This window comes from Suillus subalutaceus (assembly GCF_016647625.1).
Source record: "Suillus subalutaceus strain FC151 chromosome Unknown DFJ58scaffold_51, whole genome shotgun sequence".
In the NCBI taxonomy this organism is placed as follows: domain Eukaryota; kingdom Fungi; phylum Basidiomycota; class Agaricomycetes; order Boletales; family Suillaceae; genus Suillus; species Suillus subalutaceus.
Genome location: NW_024540300.1, coordinates 257,173 through 268,728, shown reverse-complemented (window position 1 = coordinate 268,728; position 11,556 = coordinate 257,173). Strand labels below are relative to the sequence as shown.

The following is an 11,556-nucleotide window of genomic DNA, read 5'->3' as shown; positions in this document are numbered from 1 at the left end:
TACTTGCCCATAAACTCGCTGAAAACCAACCATGAATCTGGGTAGAACGTGTGAGTGTATCACCTCAGGACAGAAAGGAAGCAGTATTACTAAGGTTCTTGGTGAGACCCTGCAGAAAATGCGGCCAATATTGCTTTTCAAATACATCATAGGTGATAAATGAGTCATGCACTTCTGCATCATTAGTGTTGAAGAACAGCTCAGCACTACGTCTTGTCTCAGGATTGTCCATGTTGAAGATATCGGCTGCAATCATCTTTGCTAGCTACACAAAATGAGGTTTAAGACGGTCTGTGGGATACATGAATCTTGAACAGCATTGTCGTTGTTTTTCTAGTAGCCCAAGAAATAGATACGTGAGTAATGTCGAGCACAAGGTTACTTACCCTGTGCCACTGCGACCCACAACATAGCACGACGTAGTGCATTCAATGACCTCGTGTTCTTGAGGACTGAAGCAATGTCAATCACTAAACTCATTTCAAAGCAGTAGGACATACGAGGGCATGAAGGCGTGGTGTATATCTTGGTTTGTGATGAGACCTTTTGCAAGAATGAGGCGATGTGGATCACCAAGTACAAGGTTACTCACCATGTAAAAATGCCTGAGGAAACATTATCAAGTCACTCCTTATCGAAAAGCTATACAGATAGACATACTTGTGAGAATGTAACATATTTCTTCAGGCTAGAAAATCATCAATCATCAAGCATCAAATTGCAAAATAATTATCCATACACGAGCAAAGATCAAAGCTGCAACACAGATCAATCACTGTGCGATCGAAGGATGTAACACTCAACATGCTCCATGTCTTCAGCACTAAGGCCCAGTGGACTTGCCAGAATCTCTGGCTCGGGTTCCGTCGACGCGAATGAGGCTGGCAGAATAATGTTGCCAGCTGGTTTGGTGCAAAATATGCATCTGATAGAGCGATTACTCAGTATGTCGCATAATAGATGACAGGTATGCTCAACCGTCTGCGACATTCCACACCCCTGCATGCTAGATGGTTGCCCAAGGCATTCCATATTCCGCTGAGCTCGGAGTTTCTATAGATTCCATATACTTTGATGACTTGTCTTCACTGTGAGTGTTGATGAAGATAGGTGGTCATTCGTTATGCATTATGGCATACCTTGTCTCTCGAACTATCAAGAATCGATCTCAGCATCACGTGCTGGTCTTTGATGGAAGAATCACATACCTCTCCATTCAAGTCTGGGACACAATCAATCTGGTACTGTGATAAAAACAGGTTATCTCCTGCCCTGAGTTTCTGGGAAATCACATCTACCACTAGCCGTAGATCCTTGGTCATCTTGGCTTCAAAGACAGGAATGCCTGCATCCGATCCATTGAGTCTCATGTGATTGTTGGTTGAGAATTGACCATGCGAGAGATGTCTGTGGTAATTATAAGATCAGTGATATAAATGTCATCAAAAGACGGACTTGATCTTCTTGTAGATAATCTTGAATATTTTTTTGTCCGCTTGACGGTGAGCGAGTAGATGTTATGTGCCTCGGTAGATATCAAGATTCGCCACTCGCCGAATCTGTTCGCATTGTCGAAGTAAAGAGCAGCCTTCATGGGCTGTACCATTGGATACGCACTTTGTTCTGTTGAGCTCTCGGTGTCTTTGAGTAATGAAACTTCAGGCGCAACATCTTTGGCAGACTCCTCCACATTGGAGAAGAGTAAGGCTTTGAGGTCGCCCGCTAATTCCGTTCTCCGCAGAAGCGAGAGGTAAAACTTGGGGGAGCTGTCAGGGAACGTAGAAAAGTACATCATGAGGATACGCACCGAGAGAATTTTTTTCAGCTCTGCAAGGATGTAGGTAGACAACAATGTGGCCGCCTCGCTTGTGGGAGGCACAGCCATGCCAAGCTTGGTGAAGAGTGATGCATTGATACTTACACAAGCATTCTGGCAGTCATGCTTGCACATGGCTTCGGGACGCTTGCATGTTGATGGATCTGTCATTAGGTTCAACTCCGAAGGAATTTGGATTGCTCTTTACATCAGCAAATTTCATGGTGCTCAATGCACAAAGCACGGGCTGTGCGTCCTCAATGAAGGCTCAGTAGCGACCAATGTCCTTTGTGACCTCCCTCGTCAAAGACTCAATTGGCAGGGCTAGAGTGTGAACGGACACATTGTCCAGTATCTTGCGCGCAGGGGATGAGTAGTACTCTTGTGCATCTGTAGGAAAATCAACCATTATTTGTGAGATCATTTCTGCAGAGCAATCCCAAACTATTCAGGAAGTTAGTTGATGTGATGGAAACAAAGTCTGCGAGATACCTGAGACAATATATGCAAAAACATGAGGGAGAGAGAGTAGATGCTCAATTGCAGGTTGTAATCCGCTGTGACCTTCTACAGCATCTAAGTGACACAAAGCAGCTCTGAGGCCTGTTTCATCAGCCAATTGATTGGTTGAAAACAGTTCCAACATGTGTGTGGAACTGGAAGAGCAAGTTTTCATAGTAAAACACGAAGAAATTGAGAAGGAGTTAAAGCTTGAGCTCAAGCACTTGAATGGTTGTGGTAGTACAAAGGCAAGCTCCCTCAAACATACATGCCCTCTGAACTTAGAGCTTAAATCTGAAGGCATTGACATCACAGGCCCAGACCTATCAGAAGCTTGGCCAGGTGACAAACTTGGACTAATGAAATCCGGATAAGTTGAGAATATTTCTAGTTTTGTTGGCTTTAAAGAAGGGTTAATAGTAAATACAAAAGGGGAGCTCGAAATTAAAATGCCCAACGCCCCAGAACCTTGTGATCATGAGGCATGCAAAGATTAAGGTATGGAAATTAGACTCCACGCCGCACGGACTCCTTTCTACTTACATGAGCCAGCCACATGTTGAAGCACGATAGGGATTTTCCTTGGTATGATCCTCATATTATGGGCTTACTGGCTGCCAACAACTGCCATGACAGGCAGATCATCATTCCTGGTCGAAGTTGGCCATTGACACCCGGATCCGGAGATCAGAGTTGAAGGGCAGAAACCAGTTGGAGCCAGCCTGACATAGTATGACACGGTGAGCTGATCGGATAATTAAAAAAGAAGTTCAAGAAGGGTTTCTACTTGTGAAGATCTAGACAATGAGGAGGTTCCTGATAAGAGAGCAAGTGGGACGCGTTGCAAAGTGCGGCTTTAGGGCATGTTCTGCTGACTTGGAGCTGACATAAACTGATTTTGAAAGCACGTGACTAGACACGTCGCGATCGAGTCCGTTTATTCATGGCAGTGCCAAAATATTACCTAGGTCATGTCGTATAAATACACTGAGCCCACCAGATATCCCTCCCATTTCCCGTCCTCTATGTACGTGCATTTCTTTACGACTTATTCTTTACTCACCAACTTCAACTTGTCTTACAATATGATTTCCGCTATCTTCGACGGTGCTGCCCATGTCACCGTCGCTGGGTGCCTCGGGGCATTCTTTTTCAAGGAAACTGTGGTGGATCACACGTCCAAGGCTGTCAAAGAAGCGGAGAATGTTACCACTGGCCTCGTCATATCCGAACTCTGCATTTCTGTCGTGGTCTTAGCTCTAGTTTCCCACAAGACCACCCAGATACTCCTCAGTAAAGATACCCAATTCCCTCCGAAGCATAATTTGGCCGAACTCGACGTACCTCTCATCTGCAACAAAATATCTGATTTCTCTACTGCAACAGAATCAATTTCATCGAATCCAATTGCAACCGAATCTTGTGGCATTTCTCTATCAGCATCAATTTCATCGAATCTTGACTCCTGCACTTCACCATCTACATGTACACTATGCACACCATTGCTGTCAACTTGGAATGCCAAGCGCCTCTCAAACGGTTCTGACACCACCCTCATCGACCACGATGACAATTTCATGAAGGACTTCTCGGCTGCGGATCTTCAGGAAAGCACTCTCTCCAAGGTATGAAGTCGCACAGTCTAATCAACTTTATCGCTTAATGTTTGAATCTTTATAGGACGACAGCGACTGTTCCAGTGGCGACCTACTCCTGGGCATGAAAGCACTCACGATTGATGGCTCGAGTGGACCCTCTCAGCGGACGCAGCTCCAGTCAATGATCCTCAAGGACGGACGCCAGACGACATCTGCAGCCACCGACGTTTCGCTCAGTCTCATGGATGCTTCAGCTCAAACGACCACGGGGCTCTCTCTCGGCAGCATCCTGCCTCAGATTGTCATCCCCTGGCTGAAACCCCCGGATATGAAACGGCATCAGAATTTCCACCCGGGCAGAGACAAAGTATGTGCATTCTCCTTGCAAAACCAAGTACCGCACTCATCGTCATTTGTTAGCACAAATCTAGATTGGCTCGCTTGGCCGCTGTCCGTGACAGCATCAAGCGTACTCACACTAAGCAACTGGAACACATTACTATGATCAGTGAGTGATTTCCGCTGACGTTCGAACTTCGCTCCACTTGTTGATTTCATATAGATCACCTTGAACAACTCCATAACGAGCTCCTTGTCGACCAAGCCGCTCTTGTTGACGGTTGGGCAGCTGCCATGGCGCAGCTTGGACTCACCTCTATGTTGTCACCTGGACCACCGCTTCTACACCTGACGACGCCCAACCCGGGAACCTCGATCGAAATTGTTCAAGACTGACATCTTCACGCACAACGCTACTCCTAAGGTCCCCTACGACCAAATCCCGAAGACTCGCAACGGCCTCCCTCGCTGTCCCCTACGACCTGGAGCTTCACTGCCCACGAGGTTGAAGGCAACCACTGGCTGCGCACAAACTATCTCTTCGCGCTGCCTAGCCTATCTCTGCAGTCTTCGATGTCGGATGTCCCCTACAACTGAATCCCGATGTAGAGACTCGCGTTTCTGCAGGCACATATAGGCACATTTCACACCTTTTCACAACTCATGACAATTGGCCTTCAATGCACAACTCGCACCATCAGCTATATTCGACTTCTATCATGTCCCTAGTCGTTTTACACATAACGCGCAGCTTTCCCGCGAAACGCGCCATAGGCGCGGTACTTTCCCACACAACGCGCAGCATTCCCACACGCGCACCTTGCGCGCTTTCTCGCGCTTAAGCGCCCTGCATCGCCTATCATCCAGGAACGTCCCTCTATGTCCACCCACCTCATTGGTACGTCATATGCCTTGCCTCGTGGTTTGTAACAAGCATTGCAGCGTTATTACATGTCATTACATATTCATAGCGCTTATTGCTCCTATCCCTTCCGCTTCCGATGCGATTTCCATAGTATAAAGTTGCTGACTTACTACACCATCATTATTACTCCCCTTTGCTGTACTTCCCTTGCTATTGGGTTTTACCTTAGAGTAGTAGTCACCACTTGGGCGCACTTTGTGTTTCCAATGGTTATCGTTATCCGCCTATACTAGACCTTTATCCGCGCTCGTTATAACACTCGCTCTGCGTTTGCACTCGCTTTGCACATCCGCTTCCTTATCCGTTTCCTTATCCGGTATTTTCCGCACAACGCGCGCCTTAGCGCTCACGTTCCCACGCTCGCGCTTACCTTAGTGCGCTCTCTCGCGCTTCGCGCTCACTTCGCTTTTCTTCTTGCGCTTTCACGCATCCATCGCACTTCAAGGGTCTTTCTTTCATCTGGTTCTGTGTTCAGTAGCAGTCCCCTTTAGGGTCAAACGTTCTTGCATTCTGCGAGTATAGCAGCTAGGCAGAGCCAAGACTCACTTATACTGGTTGAGCATTTTAGATATTTCATATCAGCCCAGCCAGGTTGAGATCGCCTCACCGACACAACCGCAAATGCAACGGCCTCCTTCCTGTCCCCTATGACTTGGAGTTGAAGGCAACCATCTGTGGCTCGCATATGTGACGATCTATCCTAAGTCCCCTCTCTTTTCTTTGTCATCTTGTAAATGCCTCTCGATTTGTTTCTTTTTCTTTGTATTTCTCTTATCAGTATGTACTTGGCAGACAATGGACTGCCTGTGACTTATGGACGCATCTTCCTTTTATCGATATGTACTCGACAGACATTGGACTGCTCATTTCTTTTGTGACTTGTAGACGTGTTTCTCCTTGTTTCTTTTACAGTATGGAATCATTTTTTCCATGTATGATTTATCTCTTGACAATGTTTCCATATTTTCATATATGTACGACGACGAGTATTAGATATCGACAGTTTGTATTGTAGTATCTGAATCCAATTTTCTTTACATGATACACTCTTCGGAAGACACGCTTGATGTTGATAGTGCGTGCAAGTGAAAAGGGATTATTTTTGCACATGGATCGATAACGCCAATAAGATATGCCAAAAGAGATCAATTCAATATTGCAAGGTAGACGCATGAACTAAGTCAAAATCACGGAGGTTCTCGTGGAAATTGTTATAGATGTGCATGAGTGTGCATGGTTAGGATACAGGCAGGCCTGTAAAATTGTACCTCAAGCATCGCGCCGCCTTCTCGGACTCACATATCATTGCAACGCGTCAATGCAGACAGCAGGGTGGATGACTCTGCTTTGCAATCTCGGTAATAGGTGGAGTAGCTGCTTTTAAGAAGCAATTGCCTGAGGTCGGAAGATGTTGATGGTTGCCCAATGTTGAATCCGCTGTAGAGACTCGCGTTTCTGCAGGCTCATATGGGCTCATATTACAAATTCTGATGACTGGCCTTCACGGCACAACTCGCACCATCACCCTCTAGTCATTCCCTATAGAGCGCACCACTTTCCCGCGGAACGCGCCATAGGCGCGACACTTTCCCGCACAACGCGCAGTATTCCCGCGTGCGCGCCTTGCGCGCTTTCTCGCGCTTAAGCGCACTATGTCGCACAGCATCCAGGAGCATCCATCCATCATCCAACCAGTCCCTCGGTATGTCCCTTTTCGTTATCTGACCATATTTAGCATATTACACTTCCCATTTTGTTATGCACCCTTACTTTACATCACCTTACCTCATTTACATACTTAGAGCGCTCCCTATTCGGCTCCGAGCCCTGGGAGAGCGCTTAGGTAGAACTTACATACACTCATGTTCGTTTTACACCCAAAAACTATTCCACCTTACCTTCCTACCACTCAGTATCTATCATCAGTTAGTTCCATGCAATGCATGTGTCCATCATCATTTTGAGGCCCTAGCATCAGTCTATAGCTAGTGGGCACTATCAGTATCCATCTAGATCCGCACTTTCCCTCTTATCAGTCCCAGTATCCGTCTTCTACACTTGTGCACTGCTTGCACTACCTTCCCGCGCTCCGCGCACCTTCGCACTTCACTTTCCCGCGCGTGCCTTCAGCGCATTTCTCGCGCTTTCACCGCCATTCACCAGGGTTGTTCAGCATCATTCCGTGGATCCTTGCTTTCCTTGCTTCCCCTTTAGGGTCGAACATTCTTGCATTCTGCGAGTATAGCAGCTAGGCAGAGCTGAGACTCACTTATACTGGCTGAGCACTTTTCTTATATGTGCCTGCCAGGTTGTGATACCCACACCGCGCTTGATATACAGCCCTACGTTATACCTTTGTGAGTATGATTGGTCAATGCTCTATCGAGTAAATTCCGTCATCTTTAGAGGTGGTAGGGTTCAGTGACACAGAGGACCAAGAGTTTACTACCGCCGAGTACTACTGTACCTGCAGCAAACCATGATCACATGCACACCGCATAACGTGGTGGAAACAAAACGCAGGTTGATGATCGATGCAGAGCCCACTCAGTTGATGGTATGCGCCTTTGAGCAGCTGCCTGATCGCCTTTTTGAGGGCAAGTGTATCTGTCGTCAGGTCGAGGGGGTGGAAGGTTGTTGCCAAAAGAGCTTCAAGCTTAGCCTCCGGCTCATTGAAGTCTGTATCTTTCCGGAGGTGATGATACTAGAATTCAATTTTATGATCCGGGCCCTAGCCCACATGTTGTCAATATGACGTATGCGAATTCCAGGTCGACACTGACAACGATCTTCAAGGCGCGGCTCAGCCACGACGATCCACAAAACGTACAGCACTCCGGAATTCAAAGTTTTATCACCATAAGGAATTTTAATGAGCTCAGCGTTCAGCGTGTGAGCAGATACCACGCCATTTGTGCACAGGAAGCTGCTATGGTGCGCGTCACTTAGGCACCACCAATTGTGTGCAGAGGCCAAATTGACTCGAAGTTTGTAAACCTAACCCTAACCCTACCCTACAAGCCGCTGCCAAAGTCGACGCGGAGGATGGAGAATCTGCTTCGATATTGTTGTCGTAGGATTCAACCTAAGTACAAAATATGCTTTGCGTATGGCACGGAGTGACTGGCCCTTTCAAATCCACATTTCACTGGTACAATGACCAAAAGAAACAACAATATCAAAGCTACTCAGGCTCGTGCAGCTCGTTGGCCCAATAAGCCCACTTCTCCGTCTCGTTCACAAGCAGAGCATAGCCCCGTCGTTGATGCTATGCACAGCTGAAGGTCCAGCAGTTCAGTTCAACCAAGTACAAGTCCCACCGACGAGTTCCGGAGACTGTAGCACAACTTTTTGATTGACTGTCAGTAGGGTAGATAACAAGTGGCCAATCTGACTGCCGACGAAATTTTTATCTCCGTCAAATTTGACCAGATTGAAAATCGCTCTTACAGTTTTGTTCGTCTCATCAAAAGGAACATTTTTGTAAGAGGAATTAAAATTCTGACGTTTTTTCAAGACGGTAGGACTTTAGCACACAATTGGTGGTGTCTAAGTGACGCGCACCATAGCAGTTCATATTTTTCCAGGATTGGAAGTATTGGACGATCAAGGGGGAAAAGGAGCTGTATATCTTCTTCATAGTGGTATTGACAACTTGATTAGGAGGACTCTGTATGCTGGTGATAAGAAGGAAAAGCTGATTGGATACCTTCGGAAATTCTATCGAATTGTCGAACTGGCGCGTTGGCTGCACCACTCGAGTATCCGTGGTAGTATACGCCAGGCTGGTCACGAGCCTAACCTATACCTCGATGCGTGGGAACCCTTTCGAAAGAAACTGTACAGTTGAGATACAACTGTAGATGATGCATCGATGATGTCGTACAAGTTGTTAATATACTTATATTCATCATCAAAAACTTGTGTGTATGTCTTTCGGTCTCCTTCTGTGTGCTTTTATTGACAATATTCAGAAATGTTTCTCTTGAAACACCCCAGTACGTCGCCTCGAGTACTCGATGCTAAAGATTGCCCGCCTCACAACATCCTTCATGATATACAATCATATCCCCTGTTTTACAATGCTTTGTACTGCCCACGATATCATCCCACATTAGATATCATCCATGAAGGTCTCAAAAGTTCTCGCTCAATTTCAAGCCTGGCTGAAGAAGTGGAGGTTACGCTTGCTACTTGCCAGCCTTGGGCTTCGTTCGAAGTCGGCACAAGAGGCGAACGTCCAAAAAATATATGACAAGAACGCGAATCATGAGTTTGTTTTTTTGTGCATCTCACGCAATTTTTGCTGAGTATCTACGTACGGATTATTAGTCTGCTCGACCTCACTGAGCAAATAAGCAAGGAATCATCCCGATACCCTGTCGCGCAAGGCAGCTTTGGAGATGTCTGGAAGTGCATACACAAACACCCTGAAATCACGGTAGAGGCGAGCAAATCCTTCAAGTTTTCACCTGTTAATATTCGCCCATGACTGACCGTCTCTCTGTCTACCAGGTTGCGGTAAAGTGTTTGCGACTTGAGATTCCGAACGATAGTTGCAAAACACAAATTATCGAGGTTCGGGTGGCTCTGCGCGCGGGTGCCACGTGTTTATTTGCTAATGTACGACACTTCAGAGGCTGGAACATGACTTGCAGCGGAACACTCGGCTGAAACACGCCAATCTGTTACCCTTTCTGGGAATAACTCAAGGGTTCGGTCCGCTGCCTGCTATTGTCTCCCCATGGATGCACAAAGGCTCACTCACCATGCTTCTGGAACATGATTTCCAGCAACTTACTCTCACTCTCATGTTCCAAATGGTGGGTGTTTTTTTCGTGGTATGGCTTGCATCTTAGTATTTGCTGTTACAGCTCAAAGATGTTGCTTCAGCTCTCCAGTATTGTATGGACATTGAAACGTCAGTATTCGGCGCAAAGCTAATATGAATATCAGTACACTCCAAAAACATAGTACACGGTGATCTCACCAGCGTGAGTACCACGGATACCTTCTTCATCGAAGCAATTATTGACGCGACTCAGAACAACATTCTCATTGATGAGAACGGCAACGCCTTCGTGGCTGACCATGGAATTCTGATTTTTTGTGCCGAGCTCCATGGCACGTCCTATATCAGAAGCAATGTGCGATGGGCCGCACCTGAAAACTTTCAAGTCCCGGAAGATGATGAGTCAATAAGCTCGCCCCAATTGGCATCAGACATCTATTCTTTCGGATGCATCATGTTGCAGGTTTGTGAGCGGATCTTGACACCATGCAATGTGATTATTATTCTCCTTGCAGGTCTTTACAGGAAAAGTTCCGTATTCCGAATTTCGAAGTGACCATCAAGTTACCCTGCAGATACTTAGAGGCCGGAGGCCTGCTCGACCAGTGACTCCGCCTATTGCGGATGCTCTATGGGATTTCATGCAAAAGTGCTGGCTTGATGAGCCGGACCACAGGCCTTCAGCCAATGAAGTCCTGATATTTGTACGAGGACAACTGAAAATGCCATAGGAAAGCTCTTGACTCTTATGCAACTCGTGATGCTGTGACATGGCAATTTTGTATGTTGTATTTTCGTTCTGTACGATATAATGTTTGCGATATCTCACTCCTGCTACTCCCACACAGGTTTCCTCGATAGACTCGCAGATCGTAGCTATTTTTCGCAATGAATGCAGAGCATAATATGGTACACCAGCCTTGAGCTTGAATGTAGCGCTCGCCAAAAGCCTTGACTACTGTCAAGGCAACATCTCCTTTTCTTTCCATCAGTTTCCTTCATATTCCATAAGCAAGTCCTACAGTATTTAAACGCTACGTAGAATTACTGGTAGGACAGTTGATCCTTCCCCCCCCCCCTCCCCCGAATACATTTTAGTTCGGACAGTTCATTCCTCGTTCGAATCTTAAGTCTATTCTCCCTCGAAAGTCAACTTCTCTCGTGTGAACGTTCCTAGAACGCCACATTGAATGACGCACATTGATGCCGCATCAGTATTTAGTCCTACTATAGTGTACATAGTTGTAACGTCACCGCCCATTGTTCCTGACTGCAATACATCATTTCAGCACTCTCACATGGTACTCGAAGAAGGATAGGTTCCAGCGCTGTTTCATCACAGACTGCAGCAATCAATTTTCGTGGCAAGCTCCATGCAAATACGACTGGTGTAGCTGCTACTGCGGTATGTTGGCCACTGTCAGACTGTCGTAGTCGCCCTCGGTTACAAGACTCCCTCAGCTTCGCCAATTTGCATTTTTCGATGTTCACCCTGTGAAGGACGTCCACGACCTTGCTAGCTCACCCGAGATTTTCAAAAACGCATCAGAAATCTCAACTGTCGTCCCCTCCAATGTTGGGCTGC

The 11,556-nt window shown here is 46.5% G+C and overlaps 3 protein-coding genes across 3 annotated transcripts; 2 read left to right on the top strand and 1 right to left on the bottom strand.

The window, feature by feature from the left end:
* Positions 1-1,006: 1,006 nt before the first annotated feature.
* On the bottom strand, positions 1,007-1,885 carry DFJ58DRAFT_727835 (uncharacterized protein; the record flags this gene model as incomplete). Its single annotated transcript, XM_041385522.1, has 4 exons — positions 1,007-1,083; positions 1,140-1,152; positions 1,209-1,407; positions 1,452-1,885. The coding sequence occupies 4 exons, from the start codon at positions 1,883-1,885 to the stop codon at positions 1,007-1,009; spliced, it is 723 nt and encodes a 240-aa protein (XP_041244107.1).
* A 1,457-nt stretch (positions 1,886-3,342) lies between these two features.
* Positions 3,343-4,650, top strand: DFJ58DRAFT_841336 (uncharacterized protein; the record flags this gene model as incomplete). The annotated part of the gene is made up of 4 exons (XM_041392700.1): positions 3,343-3,942; positions 3,998-4,282; positions 4,336-4,423; positions 4,478-4,650. 4 exons carry the CDS (start codon positions 3,343-3,345, stop codon positions 4,648-4,650), a joined length of 1,146 nt encoding a protein of 381 aa, XP_041244106.1.
* Positions 4,651-8,990: 4,340 nt separating this feature from the next.
* Positions 8,991-11,082, top strand: DFJ58DRAFT_787783 (kinase-like domain-containing protein). Its single transcript, XM_041390121.1, has 10 exons — positions 8,991-9,106; positions 9,154-9,177; positions 9,298-9,452; positions 9,512-9,626; positions 9,695-9,757; positions 9,817-10,002; positions 10,054-10,084; positions 10,136-10,173; positions 10,225-10,434; positions 10,487-11,082. The coding sequence occupies exons 3-10, from the start codon at positions 9,307-9,309 to the stop codon at positions 10,700-10,702; spliced, it is 1,005 nt and encodes a 334-aa protein (XP_041244105.1). The 5' UTR covers positions 8,991-9,106; positions 9,154-9,177; positions 9,298-9,306; the 3' UTR covers positions 10,703-11,082.
* The last annotated feature ends 474 nt before the right edge of the window (positions 11,083-11,556 follow it).